Here is a 27047-nt window from a genome sequence, read left to right on the forward strand (position 1 = left end):
GATGTTATTCCACATTTCTGGAGCGGTTACGACTTGAACCTTGGTCTCCTATTTGGACAGACACATTGTTAGAGGGAACTGGACCAAATGCGGGCAAGTGGAACCAGCTGAGTGGGCACCATGGTCAGCACTGACCAGTTTGGGCCTAAGAGCCTGTTGCATTTCTCTAAGACTCCTGGTCAAGCGTTGAGGCGGAGGTGTCACCTTAAACACGTCTCCCCCCCCCCCCGCCCCCCCCCTCCATCCAAAGACCCAAACCACGAGGTCATGGCGCGGGGAGCGGCACGTGACCAAAGTTCCGTCAATGAGGGCGGCCGACGTCGACGCTTGGGAGCCGCGCGCGGGAGAGCGCGAGGATCTTTTGAAAGAAAAACGGCCGCCAACTGTCGCAGGTGCGCGCGCGCGGGAGGCTATAAATAGGAGCGGCGTCGGCGGGAGATCGTCAGAAAGCGGGAGGCTGACAGAGGGAGAGAGCGCGGGAAAAGTGAACTCTTTAACTGGGTGGACTCGAGGCAGAGGGATATTTCAATTTAGTTAAACCTTCGGGGAATCAAACAGTTAGGGATTGAGGCTGGAGCAGATAAGTGAGGGCGGGTGCAGTCAGAAATAAATCTCTGGGTGAAAAAAAAGAACAAGACGAGAGACCAAAATCACCTCACGTTATTTAGCGAGTTTGCTCGCCTGAGATTGAAAGAGCCCTTTGTTAGAACAAATACGAATTTGTAAAATGGATGGGCAACTGGTAAAGGTGTGACCCAGTTTTACAATTTGATTTTCTTCGGTTTTTGAAACTGGAGAGGGGAAAGATTGGATTTTTTTTCCGGAAAAGAAAAATAACCACTAGGTTGTGTTTTGGTTCCTTTTCAGTTTGTAACTTGTGTTTAACATTCTAGAAATTTGTTTGGTGACTTTGTTTTTTTGCAGGGATGGAATAAAATGAATTCCTGATGGATTTGGCTTATCTCATTTAAGTGAGAAAGAAGGCTAAGATGGTGAAGGAAAGTCAGAAGAAAAGTGCAGTTCAGACATTAGTTCCATAAAGATTAGATGCTATTATTGATAGGAAAATATTTGGTGGAGTTTGGGATTCATTTTCACCTGTAGGATGATAAAGTAAGGGAGGAATTAGTAGACTTAGGACATAGCCATGGAGAAAACTAAGGTATAGAGTATAAGTACAATTCAAGGTTCAAGTAGAATAAACAAAGTGCCTGTTCTCAAAAAGGAATGGATAAAGCTAAGAGTAATGGGAAAGATGTTGAAGAGGAAAAAGCGCTGTCAGAGCAGAGGAAATCTGAGGTAAAGTCATTGGAGATTTTCAGTGGAAACCAGAAAGTCAGTGGGCTTTTTGCACCTTGGTGTGAGGAAGGTTCAGCTGGTCAGTCACGTCAATGCTGTCAGTGTTCCTCATGGCAATATCTCAAAGGGCTCTGCCATATAAGCAATGGCAATTAATCTGGACCAATCGTCTGATATGTCCAGTGAGGTATTTTTAGATGTCTGATATAACAAACTACTTTCTCCCCACAAAGTTCCAGATGTCAGGACAAGATTCCAGTCGGCAGCATTAAGATGGCTTTTTAAATGGCATATCTCACCACCTTAACATAGAGCCTCCGATCCTACCACACACCACAAGGAGACTAGAGGCCAAGAATTTATAATATGAAAGACAGAACTCGTTTGCCTCTCCAGCAAGGTTGGAGGTGGAAGCCCAGACTACCTATGAAGTGTCTTTAGAGGAGACATTGAAGTTTCTACCTGAGGAAGGTGCACTTGGAGTGAGCTCAAGATCCCTATCAAATTACTCTGTGTGCTGAGGACCAACGATGAATGTCATGGAGTACAGGATCACTCATTTATAGCATACCTGTGAGACAGCTGGGCCTGCTAATCTATGGCAGCTGCCATTCTGTCACCAGATGCAGCCAGATGTTTGTATCCTTTGGTCTGTATGGCATAAATGCACTTTTGCAGTTCTGGGTTATGAGGGCCATCATCTTGGGCCCCCAACTTGCAGAGCACTTCAGAGAACATCTCCAGGACACCAGCACCAACCACTGCACCTCCCTGTAGCCAAAAGCTTCAATGCCCCCTCACAGTCACAAAGGACATGCAGGTCCTGGGCCTCTCCCATCACCACTCCCTAACCACCTGACACCTGGAGGAAGAACGCTTCGCCTTCCCCTTCGGGACCCTCCAACCCAACGGCACCAATGTGGATTTCACCAGTTTCCTTATTTTCCCACCCCTCACTTTATCCCAGTTCCAACCTTCCAACTCAGCACCGCCCTCATCACCTGCCCATTTCCCTTCCCACCTAACTTCTCCCTTCTCCTCTCCCATCTATCATCATTAACCCCACCTATCACACTTTCAGCTACCTTCTCCCCAGCCCCACTCCCCTCCCGTTTATTTCAGCAGCCCCTCGGCTCACAGACTCATGCCTGGTGAAGGGCTTTTGGCCAAAACATCAAGTCTCCTGCTCCTCAGATACTGCCTGACCTTTTCCAGCACCATACCATTGACTCCATCTCCAGCATCTGCAGTCCTCGCTTGCACCTAACTTGGGCGCCATGTCCATGGATGCTGCCATTCAGCAATGTCCAGACTCTCAAAAATGGCATGGCATCTGTCCAATCCACTGATAGGACATTTCATACTGTTTAGCTTGAGACATTGACAATTATCATTTCACTACTGCTATTTAAATACACCCAGCTGTCAGATTGGGTTCTGATCACTTGTTCTTTTAGCGCTCAGTCAGTTAGCACCCCAGTGTCCCTGCTTTGTTTCTTCATGCGCATTCAAAGGCAGACATTTCGGCTTGATGGTGAACCCTCTTTACGTAATAGGGGAGACATCCTGCTGTATGCTGTAACCTACTTAAAGCCTGCACCTGTGCCATGTGCCAGCAGCTTTTACATAGTAACTCACCTGCCAGTGCTGCAAGCACATGGCTGTGTCTTAGAGTCCAACAGGAATGGTCTTCTGTGATATCCATGGAGGCTTTCAACAGTCATGGGCCCCCAATCTTTCAAGGTCCATCTCCTAGATACATTCACAGGCTTGGCCACAGTTGGCAGCCCAATCCTAGTGTCAGCATTTTTCAAAAGTAAAAAGTGACATGCAGGTTTGCTGAAACCACAGACTGTGGTTGTGATGATCGCACCATGAACATTGATTTGTGTCATTGGATCGAAATCCTGTAATTTCCTCTGTAAGGCCCGTAGATGTCAAGGCTTCAAAAAGGCAGTTCACTTTCACCTCAGGTAATAAATGCTCGCCAGACCCATCCACGTCATGGAATTAAGGATAAAAGGAGAAAATAATTCACATCGTGGATATTGTCAGGCAGGCAGCAACTTCAGTACCCGTGAAGTCAGAAGGTGATAGATGGGCACTTTTGCGTAGCTGATCCTCTGGTACAAGATCGTCTGCTTCGGTTAACTAAAGTATGTACCCCGAGTCAAAACATTGCACAAATGGCATTTTTTTTCAGCAGATCCTACTGCTGTTGGTAACATCTACAGTCTTGACAATGCAGACTAATGCCCTCCAACGCATCTCGTCCACATCCCGCACCTCCGCCCTCAGACCCCACCCCTCCAACCGTAACAAGGACAGAACGCCCCTGGTGCTCACCTTCCACCCTACAAACCTTCGCATCAACCAAATCATCCACCGACATTTCCGCCACCTCCAAAAAGACCCCACCACCAGGGATATATTTCCCTCCCCACCCCTTTCCGCCTTCCGCAAAGACCGTTCCCTCCGTGACTACCTGGTCAGGTCCACACCCCCCTACGACCCACCCTCCCATTCTGGCACTTTCCCCTGCCACCGCAGGAACTGTAAAACCTGTGCCCACACCTCCTCCCTCACCTCTATCCAAGGCCCTAAAGGAGCCTTCCACATCCATCAAAGTTTCACCTGCACATCCACCAATATCATTTATTGTATCCGTTGCTCCCGATGTGGTCTCCTCTACATTGGGAAGACTGGGCGCCTGCTAGCAGAGCGCTTTAGGGAACATCTCCAAGACACCCGCACCAATCAACCAAACCGCCCCGTGGCCCAACATTTCAATTCCCCCTCCCACTCTGCCGAGGACATGGAGGTCCTGGGCCTCCTTCACCGCCGCTCCCTCACTACCAGACACCTGGAGGAAGAACGCCTCATCTTCTGCCTCGGAACACTTCAACCCCAGGGCATCAATGTGGACTTCAACAGCTTCCTCATTTCCCCTTCCCCCACCTCACCCTAGTTTCAAACTTCCAGCTCAGTAACTGTCTCCTTGACTTGTCCGACCTGCCTATCTTCTTTTCCACCTATCCACTCCACCCTCTCCTCCTTGACCTATCACCTTCATCCCCTCCCCCACTCACCCATTGTACTCTATGCTACTCTCTCCCCACCCCCACCCTCCTCTAGCTTATCTCTCCATGCTTCAGGCTCACTGCCTTTATTCCTGATGAAGGGATTTTGCCCAAAACGTTGATTTCGCTGCTCGTTGGATGCTGCCTGAACTGCTGTGCTCTTCCAGCACCACTAATCCAGTATTTGGTTTTCAGCATCTGCAGTCATTGTTTTTACAATGCAGACTAATGTCAACTTTGACTTCAGTGCAGCTAGTTCATCTGGAAAGGCTCAATGCCACATCGAGTGTCCTGATGAAAACTGGAAATGATGCCAAGTTATGCAATGTCTTAAGCAAGTCTGCAGTTGGAGCACTATGCTGATCCAACTGGTCGAGGCCAGGTGGCTTTGTATTCTTCTGGTTGTAACTTTGTTGATGTCACTCCAGTCATCTCTGATTGTTGTCTCCTAATAGCTCACTGTCATATACAAGAAGATCAGCGAGTTACTGGAGGTCGTAGCATTGTGCAGTAAATCGTTGACCCCAGAACACAGAGGGCATGGTGAAGAAATGACCAAAGATTGAAACAGTGAAAACCTTCCTTGAATGTCTATTGCACTGGTGACTCAATGAAGGTGGACATGCAGAGCTTCTTCACTCTCAAAAGGGCAGTCATGGCAGAAACTGACCGAGGTCCAGAAAAAACCTGCAGAATTTGCTACAACAGCTAACATGGGGTGACTGTTAAGGATGGTCTTCGAAGAGGTGTCTGGCCAGGTGGTAGCATTTTTGAGTGAAATGAATGGATATGTGGACTTATATAACTTTATTTTTACTCTGTTACAGTACCCATATGAACAACAACTCCATCATTGAAATGTCTTGTAAGATAGTTGTTTGTTGTGTAATTTTTCTACCAGTGTTTATTGCCTGCCCACTCTGAGGACCTGGACGATATTCTGATAAAGAATGGTCGATCTGGAAAGGTAGCTCATGCCACATTTGTAAGTCTTTAGTTTATGAAGATTACACAATCACTTATGAGACATATAAAGAATTACCATGATTTTATATTTTCAGATTAAAGACCAATTTAAAGACATTGCCCATCATTTTTCTAAAGATGAGTGGGCAGAGCTAAGTGAATGGGAAAAAACACGCTATAAGAATGTGAAGAGGAACTATGAGGCCATGCTTGCAATAGGTTTGTACGAAGTCAATGTTTTTTGCTTTCCATCTGTGAAGCTGCCTTTCCTGACAACTTTTGACATGTGCTGGCTTCTCTGAATATTGCATTGTCCTGACCAGTCTTGTCTTGTGAAGATAGACGTTGGGCTGGGATTTTCCATTTTGCATTGCTGACACACGTTAGAACTGTTGTGAGAAGTAAATTGCAGTCCTGGGCCTTGGAACTTCTGAATATTGATTTTCTCATTGTTAAATCGCAGATGAAGGTTCTGAATTTTCCAGAGAGTTTTAGCAATGTGATTTTAAGCAGTAGTGTGGTTATTTGCTCATTGGACCACCATAGACTTAGCTTTCAATTGAAAAACTATTTTGTGTTATGGACCAGACTAAACCCCCTCAAAATATTCAGAACAGACCAGGCCCTAACTTTTTCTTCCTTTAAAGGTAAATGTCAAGTATTGTGTTCCAGATTCAATTTGATTGGCCAAACTGCTAGATTTAAAGCAATGATGTGGAGGTGCTGGTGTTGGATTGGGTTGTACAAGGTCAAAAATAAACTTATGACCTGGTGTTGCCAGATTTAAAGCAAAACTCCCTTGATTCATCCACGATAGTTAAAATTGAACAAAAGAAAGAAGAAACTGGAATAACTTGATTCTATTGGAAAACAAACAATAGTAAAAGCAGTAAATGTTACTAATTAACTGTTCCAGTATCATCCCATAAACAATCCCTTGACAAAAGGCAAATTCAGAAAATAAATTGTCTTACATGCAATTCCAGCAACAAGAAGAGAACCCCCAGTTTTGGCTGTAACTGAAAGGGAAAAATAGCTTCCACTTCTTTGAGATGCCAACAGCAACTGCTGAAGGCTGAAACTAAATATTCTGGTTCTGTGACAGCTTGACCACACCCATTCAGTCTTCTTCTATTGTTCCATAGTTTAGTGGCTCTGGTTGACTGCTCAGCGGCTTTGACTTAAAATCGCTCTTCAAAACCAATAGGATAAAATAACCTCTTAAAGCCCATGGTATCATCAAGTGACCACTCTCAAATGACAATTATATCTTCACCTGACCGAAAATAAAACCACCAATGACATTTTTGTTGTCACTGTGCTAGAGATGACTAAACAGCACAGCAAACATTGAATGTAGGAGTTTCTGGCCCCTGTATCCTAATTAATCAGTGAGGTGAGGTGAGGCCCTTTTCAGTCATGGCTGACCATGGGTTGCATCCTCGTTCTGACTTTGCTTCCCTGAAGCAATGTCGCTTGTGACTGAAGAGGCCATTGCTGGAGTGACAGTCCTGGTCGCAGAAGTTACATCTTTATGTGGTCGTTGATCTGCTAGAACTGCTGCACTGCTTTCTTCATGCCCAACTGTCCACTGCAGGGCTCATCAGCTTTCCTCTGTTTTAAGGTGTTGGTTCAGGATGCTTCTCCGTCTTGTGCAGTCAGCTGCAAGCCGTTCCTGGGACTCCATAACGATACCAAGCGCTTTCAGGTCCCTCATGCAAATGTCCTTGTAGCGCCGCTGGGGTTGCCCAGTGCATCTCTTTCCAGATGCAAGCTATCCATAGAGGATATCCTTTGGGATTCGGCTGTCCTCTATGCAGTGGACGTGGCCCAGCAAGCGCAGTCTCTGCTGCCTGAGAAGAGTGTGCATTCTGGGAAGGCCAGTGTGAGATAGGACTGCTGTGTTGCACACTCTGTCTTGCCAGAATATGCCTAGGAATGTGTTCAGTCTTCTCTCCTGTTTGGCATTTGTAATCGTCGCTTCAGTGTACAGCAGTGTGCTTATGACACAGGCATTGTAGATTGGCATTTTTGCCTTCACCGTCAGCTTGGGATTTGTCCATACTAGAGTTGTGAGGTGAGCAAGAGTTGAGGCTGCTTTCCCAATCCTCTTGTCGATATCTGTGTCCAAGGAGTGGTTATCAGTAAAGATAGGTAAATTGGTGGACGATATTGAGTTCGTAGTTATTGATGGTGATGACCGGCAGTGCCTCTGTGTCCTGTCCCAGGACGCTTGTCATCTTCAGACTGATAGTCAGTCCTAAATCCTTGCAAGCGTGAGAGAGGCGGTCTGTCGGTAACTGGAGTTCCTGCTGGGTGTATGTGCAACTGCAGCATCATCGGCAAACAGCATATCCCTGACGAGTGCCGAGCATACATTTGTCTTGGGTCTAAGGCAGGCCAGGTTGAAGATCCTGCCATCTGATCAAGTGCATAGGTAAATCCCCTCCATTGTGGTGCCAAAGGCATGTTTCAGGACCACGGAAAAAAAAAATCCTTGAGTGTGAACAAGGATGCAGCCTTGTTTGACACCGCTGCAGATATTGAAGGGCTCAGAAGTGCTGCAATTGAACTACTGTCCCCTTCATGTTACTGTGGAAAGATTCTATCATGCTCAGCAGTTTCGGTGGGCAGCCGATCTTCAGGAGAACCTTAAAAAGACCTGCTGACCAGGTCAGTGCCTTGGTGAGGTCGATGAAAGTGACATACAGGGCATTTTCTGTTCTCTGCACTTCTGCAGTTGGCGAAGGGAGAAGATCATGTCCACTGTTGTCCTTTCAGCTTGGAAACTGCACTGTGACTCTGAGTATTCACATTCTGCCGGTTTCTGCAGCTGAGTCAAGATGACCCTAAGCAAAGGCTTTGCTGAAAGTGTTGAGGAGAGAGATACCTCTGCAGGTGTTGCAGTTGCTTCTCTCACCCTTGTTTTTGGAGAGGGCAATGATCTTGGCTTCCCACATGGCCTGTGGTACAGCTCCTTCTTGCTAGCACTGACAGAGGCCTTTATGCAATGGGAGCAGTAAGCTAGTCTTAGGAAGTGGTCTGAATGATTGTGCAGGGTGGGCGGGGGGGGCAGGTAGGGAGGTTAATGTGCAAGAGCGATAGGATGTGGACTGAGGGATGGAGGAGGAAACGGGTTAATGTGGTCTGAGGGTTGGGGGAGAGAGGGGTTAATGCATTCTGAGGGATGGGGGGAGAGTGAGGTTAATGTGCTGTGAGGGATGGTGTGGTGGGGGAGAGAGGGATAATGTGGTCTGAGGGAAGGGGGGCTAGAGAGGGGTTAATGCAATCTGAGGGATGAGGAGATAAAGAGGGATTCATGCGGTCCGAGGGGTGCAGAGGGGTTAATGTCCGTTGAGGATGGGGGGTGCAAGGGGTTAATGTGCTCTGAGGGATGGTGAGGGTGAGAGGGTTTATGTACGCTGAGGAATGGGGAAGGAGAGAGAGGTTAATGCGGTTTTAGGGAATGGGGAGGAGAGAGGGGATAATGCGGCCTGAGGGATGGGGGAGACAGGGGTTAATGTGGTCTGAGGGATGAGGGAGAGAGGGGTTAATGTGGTCTGAGGGATGGGGAGAGAGGGGTTTATGTAGTCTGAGGGATGGGGGGAGAGGGGTTTATGCAGTCTGAGGGATCGGAAGAGAGGGGTTAATGTGCTCGGAAGGATGGTGTGGAGGAGAGAAGTATGTGCTCTGTAGAATGGTGGTGGAGAAAGGGTTACTACCATCTGAGGGATGGGGAGAGAGGTGTTAATGTACTCTGAGGAATGGAAGGAAGAGAGGGGCTAATGTGCTCTGAGGGATTGGGGAGGAGAGGGGGGTTAATGCAGTCTGAGGGGTGAGGGTGAGAGGGGTTAATCCAGTCTGAGAGCTGGGGTAGGAGAGGGGTTAATGCAGTCTGAGGGATGGGGTAGGAGAGGGGTTAATGTGGTCTGAGGGATGGGGAGAGAGGGGGTTAATGTGCTCTGAGGATTTGGGAGGAGAGAGGAGTTAATGCTGTTAAAGCTCACTTGGTTTTCCTACTAATAACGAGAGAACAAGAAAAATAAATGATTAAAGATCCTTTATTGATTACTTCTCACCATGTGGCAGGTGGAGCCCAGCAATCCAGAGTGTGTGCTTTCACAGTAGGCACTGTTGCAAGTGCTCTCCAGTCTGATTACACAAGTCCAGGCTTTTTATACTTTTTCTTTAAAAAAGAGGCAATTCCTGCAGTTTCGTGTGCAACTGCTCCCAATTCATTTACTGGGGGCATGTTGGGACAAGTCTTTTGTCACGTGCACTTGTTATCTTGCTGTTCACAGTAGTTTTTGTTTACACTTGGCCATGTTCAAGCTAACCACGCCCTGCTCTGACACCATTTTGTTTAACATATCAGTTTCAAGCAAGCTAAAGTGTATCCGAAAATGTACCATTTTTACATTCCCCCCTTGATTATTCCATAATCACATATCAAAAAGGTTGTTGGCTGGAAATAATACCATGCAAACATTTAAGCCGAAATATAGCCCCTACAAACAACAGAATAATAGAGACATAATGACTAATCATGCCCCAGAAATTGCCCAGTAAAATAAAAGGCCACCATCCCACAGAGGGTTCCTCCTGAATTCCTTCAATGTAGGTGTTTATGGTCTCTATCTCTTGGGTCACGTTGTAATAGAAGTCAGTGATATTAATAATGCACATGTTATTAATCACCTTACATATGCCATCCTCTTTAACCAAGAGGTAATCTAGGGCATAACGGTTCTGTAAGGCAAAGATTCCCTGAGTTCCTTATTCATGCTATCAAGGGCCTTGGTGGTGGTGTTTCCTAGGATGGTGAGGCCACAGATTAGAAAGTTTCTGTTTTTGGTGGCTATCACTCCTGACCCACCAAGACTGAGGGTACCTAGGAAACCGTACCCCATGGAGGATCAAGGGTCTTAGCATCCTTCCACTGCTCACAAAATTCCTCGGAGACAGATAGGGATGAAAGTCAATGAGGGACTTTGATATCATAAGGACAGGGAATGGTTACCGGTCTAACAGTACCAATCAGGTGGGGAGCTTCCTAACAGTGGTAGCATAGGTACCATCGAACATGAACATACATCTACCGGTCAGTTGGTAACCAGTGGAATTTCTAGGCTACCGAGAATAACCTACCTTGAGCCAATTATCTGTAGGTGACCATTGCTCATTGGGCTTATGATTTTTAACTCGGAAAGACTAGTTCACGACCTGGACATGATCCCATGTCTATTGCCACACACTATCTGAGTGCCTCGAGTGAGGTCTACACACTTGGGACTTGTTACAGGAACAATGATATTGTTCCACTATAAATGGCAGAGGAAACAGCACAGAAGCGCTTCACAGGAGGCTCCCAAGCACTGAGGATGTCACCTTGACAGGGGACGAAACGTTTGCAAGACAAATTCCCAGCTAGGTGAACAGAACCACAACGAGCACCCGAGCTACAAATCTTCTCCCAAACTTTGAACACCTACGGGCGAGAGACGCTAAGACAAGCCAGGAAATGGGAATCCTGTGCCAACCGCCTAAGCGCCACATACGAACAACTCCGGTTCCTGCATGAATGCCGAAAGAATCGAATCCTTCCACCATGTGTCAGATACAGACCACCAGTCAACAATCCACAAGCCAGGGACACAGCCAGGCAGAACGGATTCAGGATGATCCAGGTAATGATTACAGACGCTTACAACAGACTACACAAATACAGACAAGAAATTGCGCACCAAAAATCGTTAATTTCAAAAACCACCAATCAGGAATGGACCCGGACCATAGAACAGGCCGTCACCATAGGACAGTACAGGACCACACACCACAAAAAAACGGTACTAAAAGAAAAAATGGCCAAACTAACACACAAAGAAGAGGACACCACAACACACACCTGGGTTAAAAACCTCTCCCACAGACAGCTCACAGACACGGAAAGAACAATACTGACCAAGGGACTCAACTACAACCACAGGGACGCCAAGACAGCAGACTTCCTAGCAGCACTAGAATGCACACTCAGGAACAATGGACTGACAGAAGAGACACAACAAACTGTGAGACAAAGTATCGTACCGCTGATAACAAGAAAAAAACAAACACATAACCTCAACACCAAGGAGAGGGAAGCACTAAAATCACTAAGAAACGATAAGAATATACTTATACTACCAGCAGACAAAGGCAGAATGACGGTCATCCTGGACAAAGCAGAGTACATGCAAAAAGCACAACAACTACTTGCAGATACCAACACCTACCAAAAGAGGGAGTTTGACCCCACCCCACAGCTCACCAATAGGATAAACAACACACTGAGGAATCTACAAAAAAACGGACAGATAACCAGGTCTGACCTACAAAGAATGAAACCTGAAAGCAACAATACCCCCAGATTCTATGGACTACCCAAAGTGCACAAACCAGACATCCCACTCAGACCCATAGTATCACTACCAGGGACACCATCACACAAACTGAACTACAGCAGAAACTGAAACACCTGATCAGTGGATCCAGACAATCTATACAATCGACACAGGAATTCTTGGACATCATCAGAAATATACCCATAGACAAGGAAGAAACTATGGTCTCATTCGATGTAACGGCACTGTTCACCTCCATCGACAAAACCCTAGCCAAAGAAACAATAGCCAACCTGCTGGACCTACATAACAGACAACAGGACGGTGAACCTATCAACAAAGATGGCATACTTAAACTACTGGACTTGTGCCTCACAATACACTTCACATTCAACAACCAAATATACGAACAAATCAATGGAACTCCCATGGGCTCACCGATCTCTGGACTCATAGCAGAAGCAGTAATGCAAAGGTTAGAACAAACAGTCTTACCACAAATTCAACCCAAACTCTGGGTCAGATACGTGGATGACACCTTTGTAATAATTAAAAACACAGAAACAGAGAACATACACCAGATCATCAACGCCACACTCACAGGAATCCGATTCACTAGAGAGGAAGAAAAGGACAACCAACTCCCATTCCTAGACGTGATGGTACAGAGAACACCGAACGGAGAATTCACCACAAAGGTTTACAGGAAAGCCACACACACAGACCAAGTCCTAAACTATGAAAGCAACCGCCCCAACACAAACAAACGAAGTTGCATCAGGACACTATTCAAAAGGGCCACAACACACTGCAGCACACCAGAACTGCAAAAAGAGGAAGAGGAACACCTATACAAAGTATTCGCCAAAAATGGATACCCCCACAATTTCATCAACAGATGCCTAAGGGAGAGACACCGGAATGAGGACATGCCGCAACACAAAGGACTAGCCACACTACCATATATCAGGAGCATTTCTGAACTGACAGCCAGACTACTGCAACCACTAGGACTCATAACAGCACACAAACCAACAGCCACTCTCAGACAACAACTCACCAGAACAAAGGACCCGATACCCAACATGAGCAAAACTAACGTAGTGTACAAAATCCCATGCAAGGACTGCACAAAACACTACATCGGACAAACAGGAAGACAGTTAATGATCCGTATACACGAACACCAACTAGCCACGAAACGACACGACCAGCTATCCTTAGTAGCCACACTACCATACATCAGGAGCATTTCCGAACTGACAGCCAGACTACTGCAAACACTAGGACTCATAACAGCACACAAACCAACAGCCACGCTCAGACAACAACTCAGCAGAACGAAGGACCTGATACCCAACATGAGCAAAATTAATGTAGTGTACAAAATCCCATGCAAGGACTGCACAAAACACTACATCGGACAAACAGGAAGACAGTTAACGATCCGTATACACGAACACCAACTATCCACGAAACGACACGACCAGCTATCCTTAGTAGCCACACACACAGACGACAAGCAACATGAATTCGACTGGGACAACACTACCATTATAGGGCAAGCCAAACAGAGAACAGCCAGGGAATTCCTAGAGGCATGGCACTCATCCACAGACTCTATCAACAAACGCATCGACCTGGACCCAATATACCGGCCACTACAGCGGACAGCTGGAACTGACAACCGGAAGCGGCAGAGACAGGCCACTATAAATGCCGGAGGAAACAGCACAGAAGCACTTCACAGGAGGCTCCCAAGCACTGAGGATGTCACCTAGACAGGGGACGAAACGTTTGCAAGATAAATTCCCAGCTCGGCGAACAGAACCACAACAACAATGATATTGTTCGCTACTTAAGTCACAGCTGTGTTGGAGACAGTGCTTCAGCACACAAGAGATGTTGTGGGGTACAATTACCATTCCAGGCATCCATCTCTATCCATTGTGGCACATTGGGTAACTACTGCCATTGTCATAGTTATATTGTCGAGTGAGATTGGGACGCCTGTTTGTTCGGTTTCTCCACTTCAGCTGGGAACTTGGCGTATGTACTAATTCCCTATAGACCTAATTTCTCCGACAACAAGTTAGGTTACCCACTTTCTCAGGTGTCTCTGAAGATGTCAGACTCCAACACAGGGCTTTCCCTACCAGGGTGGTCTTCCATGCATCCTTCTGACACTTGACTTTGGTACTGTTGGAGACTTTAAGGAGGGTGCAGAGCTGGCCCCTGGTTAGTGACCAAACAGGCGTAGCAACTAACATTGAGGTGGTTGAAAGCGGTAGGGGATAACATATTCCCTTTCCCGACCGTGAATTTTAAAATGGGTGCACCAGAATAAATTATCCTGCAGACCCACAACAGACAATGTTTGAAAAGATACAAAGAGCAAGACAAGCATGGTTAAAATCAGTCCTTGGTAGTCGTAGCTCTCCTAGTCATCTGTGGTGGTGGGACAGCTCTCTTGCAATCTAATTGCTGAATCCAGTTGGATAGCCCTTTGACCTTCACAGCAGTGGGAGAAGTGAGCAGAACTTGAAATGGTCTTTTCCACCATGGCTCTAACTTCTTGTGTCCCCAGTTCCGTATTTGGACCAGGTCTCCGGGCTGAGGGCAGGCACTTCCTCCAATCTGTCGTTACCCTTCTGGGCCTCCTGAACCTGGGAATGTAGAGCTAAAACAGATTTTGTTAAAGATTGAGCATATGTTATTAATTTCTCATTCATTGTATGTAGATCACAAGTGATTGTTGGGTTCCGTTTGGTTTCCCAGGGAGTCCTTAGTGGCCTGCCATATATCAATTCTGCTGGAGTCAATTTAATCGTGGAGTGCGGGGTGACCCTCATTTCAGAAAGGGCTAGTTTTAACCAGGTTAGATCAATTTCGTCAGCCAGCTTTGCTAATTTTTTATTAGGACCCCGTTAGTCCTTTCCACTATACCTGCTGCCTGTGGCTGCAGTTCACAGTGGAACTGCTGTCTGATAGTAAAATTCTCACCCAGTTCCTTATTTATCTTTGCCACAAAATGGGGGCCGTTATCAGAACTGATGATTTCAGGAAAACCGAATCTCAGAATGATGTCCCAGAGCAGGATCATAATTGTGGTTTCCGCAATCCCATCCGTAGTGGGCTGTGCTGTGCTTCCATCCAGCAGCTAAAAACATTAATAATAACCAAACAATATTTGTAACAGTGCACACGCGGTAGTTCTACAAGAGTAAGTCGAATACATTGAAAAGGCTGTTGCAGAAGCGATGTTTTCCCTCCTGGATCTGGCACCGATTTTCCTGGGTTGTGCTTGGCACATATGTGGCAAAATGCCACAATTCACCAGTTTCTTTATTCATTTTCGGGTGCCACTAGGTTGCATTACATAATTTTACCATTCCCTCTTTGCCCGCATGAATTAATGAGTGAACATAATCAAGCAGGGTGGGGAAGAGGAGCTGAAAATGTGTTGCTGGAAAAGCGCAGCAGGTCAGGCAGCATCCAAGGAACAGGAGAATCGACGTTTCGGGCATCAGCCCTTCTTCAGCTCTGATACTCCAGCATCTGCAGTCCTCACTTTTTCCTTGGGGAAGAAGGAATCAGGTACACAAACTTTACTATTAGGGCTTAGCCAAAGACCTGTTGCACCGTCAGTGGTACCCTCCTACATTGCCACCTGTGTTTCTTGACCACAGGGGCGTCCCCCTGTAAGCTCTTTACCTTCTCGCTTTTGGGCTGCAGTGTTGTAAAGTGATAAGGGTGCTGCGCTAATAAGGTGGTGCTGTTCTTGCGCTCCTTGCTGGGCAAACTCATCCACCCGTCTATTTCCCCGGGAGATATCATCATTGTTGGTGGAATGATCAGCAAACTTAATTGATCTGTCAGGCTCTCTGCGATTATCTCTGCTTTTTGCTGCATCAGCGGGATTGAGACCATGTCCTGGTGGGCTAATCACCACCACTACCCCCTCCCCCCCACCGTCCAGAGAAGATTTATCATTTTCAAGTAGGGGTCAGGTGATGATTGGCCATCACCCTTGAGTGGTGGGCCATATGGTGGTGGATTTCCCCAGGACCCACCCTTAATGGGATCCTCATCGTCAGAATTTTAAAAAAGTGCAGCCATACTGGACAGGTTGTCTAGACAGTTTAAGCCTTTCCCCTTATCCTTTTGAGTTACTGCCAGTTGGAGAGTGCTCTCAGGTTTTGGGTCTGGTTTTAATTCCTTTTGTTTGTCATACCAATAACACTCAGCTTTCAAAACTTCCCATTTCTTTTATGCCCCCATCGTCGTACATCATCCAGTCCCTCTCTTACATGCATTATCTTGCCAACTCTTAATTTTCTTTTAGTCCTGGCTTCTCTTGGCCTTCTGTTTCCATTCCCTAATCATTCCCTTCCATTTATCACTCACCTTTTTATCTCATTTTTTTCCTTTCGGCCTCTTTGATTGCAGTGACATTCCAGGTATCCCCTTATGGCCATTTATCAGTGCCCAGATATTTAGTCAACTGTGTGCTCAATACTCTATTGTCTTTTCCCTTTTCTAAATTCTGTTTATACATGTACTGTACTGGGGAATCCCCGTCACTCTTGTCTACTCATTGTCCCATCTTTTAAAATGTAAGATGAATTTATGCCTAAATCCCAATAAAGAATTTACACAGCCTTAATTGTCAATCGGAGCTTGTTTCAGAGTATGTCCTCTGACCAGATTAGATTTTAGTTTTTCCTAATTCTTTTGTCCTTATGTAACCCTATATCGAGACTTCTGTCTTTGGCTGGGTTAGTTGTCAACCCACAACCGACCTTCAAGAAACTTCTATCTCTGACCCGATTTTCTGAACAAGTCCACCCATGACAAATTCCTCAGGGGCCACCATATTCCTGTAAATTAACACCAAACCTTTTTCCTTCAGTCCAGTCTTTCCTACACCTCGTTCTCTCGTGGATCCCGGTGGGGAACCATATCAACCTCAAGCTAGGGACCACAGTGTTCCCAAGAGTCATTTACCGGAGCCCGAACATTAGGGATTCGGTTGTGCACTCCTTACTCTTGCCGAATCCTAGGTTTGCATCAGTAGCTTACATTTCTTCAGGGAGCAGGATCCCGGACGAGCCCCCAAATGTTAAGGATCCTTTACTGATTGGTTCTCACTTTATGGTGGGGGAGCCCAGCAATCCCAAGTGTATGCTTACACACTAGGCAATGCTGCAAGTGCTCCCCTGTGTGATTGCACAAGCCAAGGCTTTTTATACCTTTTTTAAAAAGAGGCATTTCCTGTAGTTTTGTGTGCAACTGCCCCCAATTCAGTTACTGCTGGGACAAGCCTTTTGTCATGTGCACTCGTTATCTTGATGTTCACAGTAAGTTCTTTGTTTTCTTTGTTTATACTTGGCCATGTCCTAGCTAACAATACCCTGCCCTAACACCATTTTGTTTAGCATATCAGTTTCAAGCAGGTTAAAATGTATCCTAAAATGTACCATTCTTACAATGCGCTCTGAGGAATGGGGGAGGAGAGAGGGGTTAATGCGGTTGGGGGAATGGGGGGAGAAAGGGGTTAATGTGCTATGAGGGAATGGGGTGGGGGAGAGAGAGGGGTTAATGTGCTGTGAGGAATGGGGAAGAGAGAAGGGTTAATGCAGTCTGAGGGATGGGGGCAGAGGGGATTTAATGCGATCTGAGGGATGAGGTGAGTGAGGGGTTAAGGCAGTCTGAGGGATGGGGGTAGAGACCACAGTTAATATGCTCTGAGGGTTGGGGATGTAGAGAGGGTTAATGTGGTCTCATGGTTCGGGGGCAGAAAGGGTGTAGGTATGGGCTGGGCGGGGGGGTGGGGGGGCAAATGGTGAGGGTAGGCATGGGATGGGATTGGAGATATAAAGAGAGGGATATGGGCTGGGTTGCGGGGGGGAGGCAAATACACAGGGGAGGTATGAGATGGATGTGGAGGGGATGAATGGAGAGAGATAGGTTGGTGCTCAATTGGGGGTGGTGGTAAATAGAGAAAGGAGGTATGGGATGAGTGTTGGGTATGGGGTGGAGAAAGAGAGAGAACAGTTATAGGATGGGTGTGGGGCGGTACTTATGAATAGAGAGGGTAGTTATGGGATGGATATGTATCGAATGAGAAGGTAATTATAGGCTGGGTAGACAATCTGGGCAAATGGAGAGGGTAGTTATGGGTTAGGAGAGATGAGGATAAGGCAGGCTAGGAGATATTTGAGCAAGGTGAAGGAAAATCCGATTTCAAACCTCTGCTGCCTTGCGGTCAGACTTACCCATGGGAAAGGCTTCATGAGTAAACCTGGAGGAAAAATCCAGAGCCAGGGCCCCAAAGGCAGTTTGTCGTTACCTACAGTCTCGTTCTGGCAGCTTCTGTGGCGACGCTGGTAGCGAACTGGTAATGGCTTTGCTGTTCTTTTATTGTCGTGGAGAGGGAGGAGACATACTTTAAGGGCAACAGCTTGTTCCCCATACCACACTGCCTAGGCTTGCATCCTGCCACCACCACCACACTTGGAGAGGACAGTCTGCTTCGCCTGCAGCTTCAACACAACATGGGAGGCAGCAGATACTGCTATTAAGTCATCGCAAGATTGGCATAGGGCGCAACACCAGGGGTTGCTCCTGATGGTAGGAGAGAGTTTTGGATCCCACTGGATAGCTATCGCCTGCCTCAAGCTGGGCAGCTCCCAGCCAGTAAAGTGCTGTCCCGCCACAATCTGCTATCGTCATTGGGTGCATGGGGATTAGGAATTGTCCAAACAGCAGGTTGTAATCACCGCACCAAGCAACAAAAGAAAACAACAAAAGTGGCCAACTCTGAAACTAGGAGGTTGGAATGTTCAGACAATGATGATCGACCTCTCCAGGACATCAGTGACTGTTGGAAATCAGCTATCATAAATAACAAGCTCAAGAGACTCAACGTGGACAGAGCCGCCCTCCAGGAAAAAAGACTGGCAGAAGCAGGCTCACTGAAAGAGAAGGATTACATGTTTTACTGGCAGGGAAGGGGTTCTGAACAGCCCAGAGAGCAGAGTCAACTTCGCAGGACAGAACAGCATCATGAACACAGTAGGACCAGGCAGCAATGTCTCAGAGCAACTCATGACTTTTCGCCTCAACACCAGAGCAGGCCCAGTCACCTTTGTCAGCGTGTATGCCTCGCCACTATCCTCCACGTCAAACACAAAGGATGAGTTCTACGACAAACTTGCACCCCTCATGAGCAACATCCCAAGGAAGGAACAATTTGTTCTTCTGGATGTCTTCAATGCCAGAGTGGGTGCAGAGCATGACTCATGGCCATTCTGCCTTGGGCATTTTGGCGTTGGCAAAATGAATGAGAATGGACAATGACTGCTTGAACTGTGTGTCATTAACTCCTACTTTCAGACAAAGCCTCAGCACAAGGACACACTGGCGCTCAAAGCATTGGCACCAACTTTATCTGATCCGAGTTAGATCTGCCATCATCAAACATGTTCTCCACGCACGCTCTTATCATAGTGCGACTGTGACACAAACCACTCCTTAGTGTGTTGCAAGATTAGGCTACAACCTAAGAGATTCCATCACACTAAGCAAAAGGGGAACCCTTGCATCAATGTCAACAAGATGTCCCAACCGAACCTTGTGCAACAGTTCTTAGAGGCTTTCGAGAGAGAACATAGTGTGTCACAACACTGAGACTCTGGCACAGAGAAGTTGGAAACCTTGCAGGATACCATGCACCACACATCCCTGGCTTTGGTAAGAAGACCAGCAAGAAGAAAGACTGGTTTGAGGCTAAGACAACCAAGATGACCGCCGTTGTTGAAGCCAAGCGTGTCGCTCTAGCTGAGTACAAGTGGTCAGCTAGTGGGAAGAACCTGCAGATTCTCAGGGCTGTCTGGAACCACGTTCAGTAGACAGTCAGGCGTTGTATGGGACACAGCCAAGTGAGAAAATTCAGACGGGGAACATTAGGGGAGTGTATAAAGGCATCAAGAAGGCACGAGGGCCAGTTCAGAGCAAGACAGCCCCCCTCAAATCCTCTACTGGGGAACTAATCACAAACACAGGCCAGCAGATAGAGAGGTGGGTTGAACAATATTCTGTTGTCTACTGTATTCGCTTCACCACCTGATGCCATCATGTGCTTGCTGAGCATGTATGAACTAGGCGCAGATCCATCAGTAGAATAGCTCAGCAAGGCCATTGACCGCCTGGCCTCAGGCAAGGTTCCAGGTCACGACGGGATTTCTCCTGATCTTAAACTCTCATCCTTGGGAAAAGACAACTGCCATTAGATGATTAGATTAGATTACTTACAGTGTGGAAACAGGCCCTTCAGCCCAACAAGTCCACACCAACCCTCCGAAGAGCAACCCACTCAGACCCATCCTCCTACATTTTTACCCCTTTGCCTAACACTACGGGCAATTTAGCGTGGCCAATTCACCTAACCTGCACATTTTTGGACAGTGGGAGGAAGCCCACGCAGTCACTGGGAGAATATGCAAACTCCACACAGACAGTTGCCTGAGGTGGAAATTGAAATCCCGGGTCTCTGGCGCTGTGAGGCAACAGTGCGAACCACTGTGCCATCGTGCCGCCCACAAATCTGATCAAGTGCTGCAAGACTAGCTTATTGCTCTCAATTAATCAGTGCATTTTACTAAATAAGTTACATTGAGATGCTGTTTGATTTCATATTTTAAAATCATTTTGAATCAAATTTAACCTTCCAGGCTAAGAGCTGAATTGAATGAAAAGGATGCTGGGGTGCACACTTCCTTTCTGGGTCTCACTGCTGTTTTAAGCAAGGTGCTGGAATATATATACTTATGCCTCTCAATTTTGCTTCCCTGAAAGGACTTATTCCAACCAATCCTGAAACACAATCAACGTGAACTGATTTCTAATTGATATGAGTAGTGTGAAACCACAATGAAACACTGTCATTTATAATGAGAATGGTATTTGTAGAAAGCAGAAAAAAATCTTAATCCTTTGACATTAGTTTGTAAGTATCTCTTTCCACACTTAGTTGCTGACTGAAATGTGGATTCTTTGCAAAATGTACTGTTATTTCAGGCTGATGTGCTGTCCATGTTTATCTTTGACATAGTACTTGTGTTGTTTTCAATCGCTCATTGCAGTAAATCTTACACTTTTTTAATGTGCTGACTCAAGATCACAAAGCAATCACTTGGAAATAATTGAGGTAACCTCTGTATCTCAGATGCCGTTCCTTTTCCTTTACGCTGAGGCATCACAATATGCTGCTTTCATTTTGACTCTGCAATTGTTCACATACTAGAAGGGAAAAATAAATTTAAAGGCTGCTGGATGTCCATTCGCCTGGGTGCTGTGTTCCAACCAATCTGGCATAATGTGACAGCTTCTTTTAACTTGCTTAATTGTAGCTGGATGAACATTTGGGTGCCATTCGTGGAAGGATGTCCTGTATTGCTCTTACCTGAGATTCTGAAATGATTAGATTCAACAGGTTTCTTATTTCAGTCTGATAAGTAAAAATAAATACTGACAATTGTAAATGGCCAATGATTGAAATATTTTAATTTTTCCAGGATTGAACGTACCAAAGCCAGCATTCATGTCGAGACATGGCAGGGGTAATCGACCTTGTGTGTATGAATCTAGTGATTCAGATGAAGATTGGACACCTAAATGTCTTGTGAAAAACCCACTACGTAAGTAGAATTTGTTTCCTTTGTTAAAAATCTTAAAATGTTTTATTTTTATGTTTGTGTGAGCCATGAGGAAGCTAGAGGCAGTCACTTTACATTTATAACTTGCAAAGTCAAGTCAATTGAGTATTTGTCTTTACGTATGTATATGCAGGTGCATTTAGAATTAACGCAAATATGCTTCTTAGCTACATTATATTTGATTCTGCTTTGAAAATGTTAAGGATTGTCAGTGTTGCTAATGGAAAAAAGCTTCAACTTTAGAAGATCTAAAATGAAATTGAAATTCTTTTCAAGAGGTGAGAACCTTTAAGCCATCTTTCAAGAATGATGGTACCAAGAAGACAAAGAAAGAGAACAGCAAAAAGGTAATTTGGTCTGCGCAGAGTTGTTACCAGGTAACATATCAAGTCAAAAAGAAACTTTTGGATATTCATTGCAACCCTGTCAACATCTGAAAGATATATTAGAGTCCTAGAGATGTACAGCACGAAAACAAACCCTTTGGTCCAATTTGTCCCTGCCAACAGATTTCTTGACCTAATCTAGTCCCATTTGCTCGCACTTGGCCCATATCCCTCGAAACTCTTCCTTTTCATATAACCATCCAGATGCCTTTTAAATGCTGTAATTGTACCACTTCCACCACTTCCACCACTTCCTCTGGCAGCTCATTCCATGCATTCCATCCCTCTGTGTGAAGAAGTTGTCCTTTAGGTCCCTTTGATATCTTTCCTATTTCACCTTAAACCTATGGCCTCTAGTTCTGGACTCCTCTTCCCAGGGAAAAGATCTTTTCTATTTATCCTACCCATGCCCTTCATGATTTTATAAACTTCTATAAGGTCACCCCTCAGCCTCCGAATCTCCAGGGAAAACCAGCCTCAGTCAATTCAGCCTCTCTCTGTAGCTGAAATACTTACATCATTATCTACTCTTCCAACTCAAGATAACCTAGTACGCACTTGAATATTTTGTGTGTTGATCTCAGATTTCCAGCTTCAGTGTTTCCTTTTATCCTTGGTGGTATTTCTGCCCAGAGTTACTGCGACCTTGATTCTATATTGTTTCTATCTCTAATCCTATTCTCCACTTGCAGATTTGTCATTTTAAATTTCATGATCTAGTGACATTGTAAATTACCTCCTTTTGATGTTGATTATCAATAAATGCACCCTGAGAACCTGAAATTTTCAAATAACAGCAGATTGAAATACCTACAACTTACTTGGAAGATTAACTTTACCTAAGTGAAATACAGAAGGATAGTTTCAAACAAGGGAATTCCTAAAATATGTAACTGGAGAGAGAGAGAATACATTTCTCAAATGGGTGGTTGGGAACTTTGGTTTATTAAGTATGAAATGAGACCAACTGGAAAGGGAAACAGACAAATACCTTACCTTCAACAGAGTCTGGTAACGCAGAGAAACTTGAGAATTACAATTTGTAAAAATTACATTTGACATTTCAGAACGAGAAAAGACAATTGGCAATTGCATCCCACTTACAGGAGGACAAAGATGCAGATTTAAGGAGCTTCAGTGAGGACACTCCCTCAGTTCTGGAAGAGACAGTTTCAGTTAAAAAGATCAACCAAGAAACTAATACTGCGATGAGTGAATTTGAGGCTCAAGAAGAATCCATCAAAGGTATCTGTCCAGGAATAAAGGAATTTCTGAATAGATTTGTTGATTTTGGATTTTACTTTATTTTTATATTTTAGTGAGGATATGCTTTTGATGGGAATGTGTCTACTTCAGCAGTGATTCATGAAACTTACTCAGTTCTTGTTATATATAATTATCTACAGATTCTGACCTTGAAACAGAAAATACCCTTTCTATAAAACAACAAAGAAATGTTGGATTTTTTCAGGGATTATTCAAATCTTTCTGATTTCTTCCACAGTTGTCTGTACTGGAAACACTTTGGAATCTTCAAGTGAGGAAACACACAATAAAAAGGAAGAGCGAAGATACAGTTTGAGAAATAAAGAGAGAAAGATCTACACTGAAGAAAGGGAACTTTGTGATGAAGATTTTCTGTGTAGGTGAAAAATGACCTAGCCAATTCTTCAGGAAAAATTTATTGCAAGGGTTGATATGACAGGTTTTGAGAAACTGGGCGGCACAGTGGTTAGCACTGCTGCCTCACAGTGCCAGAGACCCGGGTTCAATTCCCAACTCAGGCAACTGTGTGGAGTTTGCTCGCTCTCCCCGTGTCTGCGTGGGTTTCCTCTGGGTGCTCCGGTTTCCTCCCACAGTCCAAAGATGTGCACATCAGGTGAATTGGCCGTGCTAAATTGCCCATAGTGTTAGGTAAAGGGATAAATGTACAGGAATGGGTGGGTTACGCTTCGGCAGGTCAGTGTGGACTTGTTGGGCCGAAGGGCCTGTTTCCACACTGTAAGTAATCTAATCTAATCTAAAACTAGACCATTGCTGCAGAAATATAGCCTAGCAAGGGAAAAGCCCTGGGTTTGCCCAGAATCAAGCACTTATGTTTCCTCATCACCAACTACAAATGATCACAAGATGCTCCCTCTGCAACAACGAGTTCCACAGATTAACCACCCTGTTTCCTACCAGTGGAAACATTTATCTCCAAAACCACTCTGCCCAGGTTTCTCAGTGTTCTGTAAGTTTTAATCATTCTTGGAAACCTCCACTGGAACCCTCCAAGGCCAGGACATCCTTCCTTAGATGCGGAACCCAAAACCACCTCAAATATCGAAATGTGGTCTGACCAGACCCATTTACAGCTTCAGCAGGTATATCATTGCTGTTGTGTTGTAGACCTCTTGAAATGAATGTCAACATTCTCTTTGCCTTCCTGACTGCCACTTGAACCTACATATTAACCTGAGGAGAATCCTGAACCAGGACTCCCAAGTTACTTTGTACTTCAGATTTCCAGAGCCTTGCCTCTTTATAAAATCATCTATGTCTGTATTCCAATCCAAATGCATAACCTCACTCTTCAGACATTGTATTCCATCTGCCATTTCTTTGCCGACTCTTGTTAACTTGTTCACGTCCTTCTGCAGTCTTGCTGCTTCCTCTGCATTGCCTGTCCCTCCACTTACTTTTGTGACACCTTCAAGCTGAGCAACAATGACTTAAGTTCTTCCATCCAGATTGTTAACATGAATAGTCCCGACATGAAGTCCCATGGAACTCCGCTAGTCACCAGCTGCCATTCTGAAAAAGACCTCGTTATCCCCACTCTGTTCTGCCAGTCAGCCAATCTCTGTTGATGCCAGTACCTTGCCCCTAAGAGCTAATGCTGTTCATATTCTGACCTTATAGAGGTTTATAAAAACATGAAGGGCATGGACAGGATAGACAGTCTTTTGCATGGGGTGGGGGAAGCCAGAGCTATAGGACATAGGTTTAGGGTAAGAGGAGAAAAATAGAAAAGGGATCTTAGGTGCAACCTTATTATGCAGAGGATGGTGTATGTATGCAGCGAACTGTCAAATGAAGTGGTCGAGGCTGGTTCAATTACAGCATTTAAAAGGCATCTGGATGGGTATATGAATAGGAAGGGTTTAGAGAAATGTGGGTCAAGTGCTGGCAAATGGGACTAGATTAGGTTAGGATAACTGGTCGGCATGGACAAGTTGGACTTAAGGGTCTGTTTCCATTATGTACATCTCCATAAATGTAAGTGGAGGTTGGCTCAAAGTTAGTGGCATTTTCTTGCGTTGTTACCGTTCCTTGAAATCTGTGTTGCCCTCTTGACAACGAATGGATTGAAGGTGTTTTTGTGAGCTTTCTCCATGCGGGCCTTGTCACCTTCATAAATATTGAGTAATGAACTGAAATCCTGATCCATCTTTAATTTTGTGTGTTTCAACAGTTTGCGAAGATTGCGAGACATTTTTTGTTGAAGAGTGTCCTGCGCATGGTCCTCCAGTGTTCATAAAGGACACAGTTGTTGAATTCAATCAACCAGATCGAGCACGTTTAACCCTTCCAGAGGGCCTCAGCATTGCGATATCTAAAATTAGAAAGGCTGGTCTTGGTGTGTGGAATGAAGGAAAGGCTATTCCTAAAGGAGTTCATTTTGGACCCTATGAAGGAGTCACATCAACTGAAGAATCAGCTGCTGTCAGTGGCTATTCATGGGTGGTGAGTGTCTGTCATCATTATCAGGTTTCTTGCATGTTTTTAAAGAAGCTCAGGACTCATTGGAAAATATTTGTGAAAAGTTTAAGGTTTCTGTTTCTGGTTGCTGCTCCAGTCTTGACAATGAATGGACAGCCAGGGGAATCAAGTTTGACAGTAATGTACTTGGCATTGAACAAACCTAAAGACGTATGGTTCGTAAGTTAAGATTGGCCTACTTAAGTTTTCTTTATAGGGCTGATGGTTGCTGAGTGACTGACTGCTGGAATAGCAATCACCATAACATGGTGATAGAAAGCAAGTAAACCTCTATTCAATTAAAATTGCAGATTACAAGTAGATAGATATAATTGAAACAATTTTTATCGAGCAGCCCAATCAGTGTTTTTACCAAAAAAGCAATTTTGTTCAAATTTAGCCAATCATTTTGAACCATGCCCTCAGATACTAAAAACCTATCAAATGGTGTTGACAACCTTTAACCAATTGAATTGTAAAAAAATTAAAAGGTCATCAAGGGTATAAAGGTGAGGGCATTTTGGAAAACTGGGGAGAACCAACTGCCATCTGAAGAGAGTGCAATCTCTCCATCTGAGAAATAAACATCGAGCTCTCACAAGAAATCTCTAAGAAAGCACTACCTGTGCATAAAGTAGCATGGCACTTCTAGCTAAAAGTCCTCACAGAAGAAATTACAGAGAAGACATCCCTAACAGCAGGACCAGCAGAAGAAATGTGTTTGTAACTTGGGATCAGCAGAAGGAAGACTGGAAAGATAACAGAAAAGATAGCCTTCCAGAAGACACATTCGATGTGAACTTGGAGAGACTTATGTTTTGATTTATTGTTTTCTTATTACTTGTGTTTGTTTGAACAGCAGACCAGTAGAATTTTAGTTCAGTTCGGGAATAGTTAGTAGTTAGTGAGGAATTGTTTGGTTTGTTTGTAATTCTGTTAATTTGTTCACTGTTAGGGTTAAATAAATGAGTCGTTACTTATAAAGCGAGTATCACTGATTCCTTTCATTTAAACCTATAACAGAGTACAAATGGTAGAACAGGCTTCTCTGGATTTTGTGGGTTTAATTATTAGAAGGGAAGACATATTCCCACCATAACAGATTGGGGCTGGTGTTTCGGTATAATTATTAGGGTGGTTCAACCTTTTCTCCTTTGTAACACTCTTCATCCTTTTAAATTCCATTGAGTACAGAATCTGGGTCCTCAAACACTCTTTATATGACAAGCCCTTCATCCCCATGATCATTTTTGTCATCCTCTTTTGGACCTCTTCCAAGCTAGCACCCTACCTGTTCCCTACACCTATTGTGTCATCTGTAAACTTAGCAACAAGACCCTCAATTTCTGTGTCCAGATTATTAATATATAATGTGAATCGTTGTAGTTCCAACACTGACCCCTGTGGAGTTCTGCTAGTCACCAGCTGCTATCCTGGAGAGACTGCTGTATCTCCTCTTTTTGCCTTCTGACA

At 44.9% G+C, this 27047-nt stretch overlaps 1 protein-coding gene across 1 annotated transcript in view; it reads left to right on the plus strand.

Moving 5' to 3' along the window:
- The first annotated feature begins 304 nt into the window (after nucleotides 1–304).
- The window catches only part of LOC140458960 (uncharacterized), a 36354-nt gene continuing 9611 nt past the window's right edge, over nucleotides 305–27047 (plus strand). The window contains exons 1-9 of the mRNA XM_072553696.1: nucleotides 305–392; nucleotides 1226–1299; nucleotides 5281–5346; nucleotides 5441–5564; nucleotides 21304–21426; nucleotides 21721–21791; nucleotides 22898–23075; nucleotides 23335–23472; nucleotides 25288–25559. Of these exons, the coding sequence (XP_072409797.1) occupies nucleotides 305–392; nucleotides 1226–1299; nucleotides 5281–5346; nucleotides 5441–5564; nucleotides 21304–21426; nucleotides 21721–21791; nucleotides 22898–23075; nucleotides 23335–23472; nucleotides 25288–25559 (1134 nt within the window). The remainder of the gene's footprint in view (nucleotides 393–1225; nucleotides 1300–5280; nucleotides 5347–5440; nucleotides 5565–21303; nucleotides 21427–21720; nucleotides 21792–22897; nucleotides 23076–23334; nucleotides 23473–25287; nucleotides 25560–27047) is intronic.

Source organism: Chiloscyllium punctatum, chromosome 34, assembly GCF_047496795.1.
Source record: "Chiloscyllium punctatum isolate Juve2018m chromosome 34, sChiPun1.3, whole genome shotgun sequence".
Taxonomy (NCBI): domain Eukaryota; kingdom Metazoa; phylum Chordata; class Chondrichthyes; order Orectolobiformes; family Hemiscylliidae; genus Chiloscyllium; species Chiloscyllium punctatum.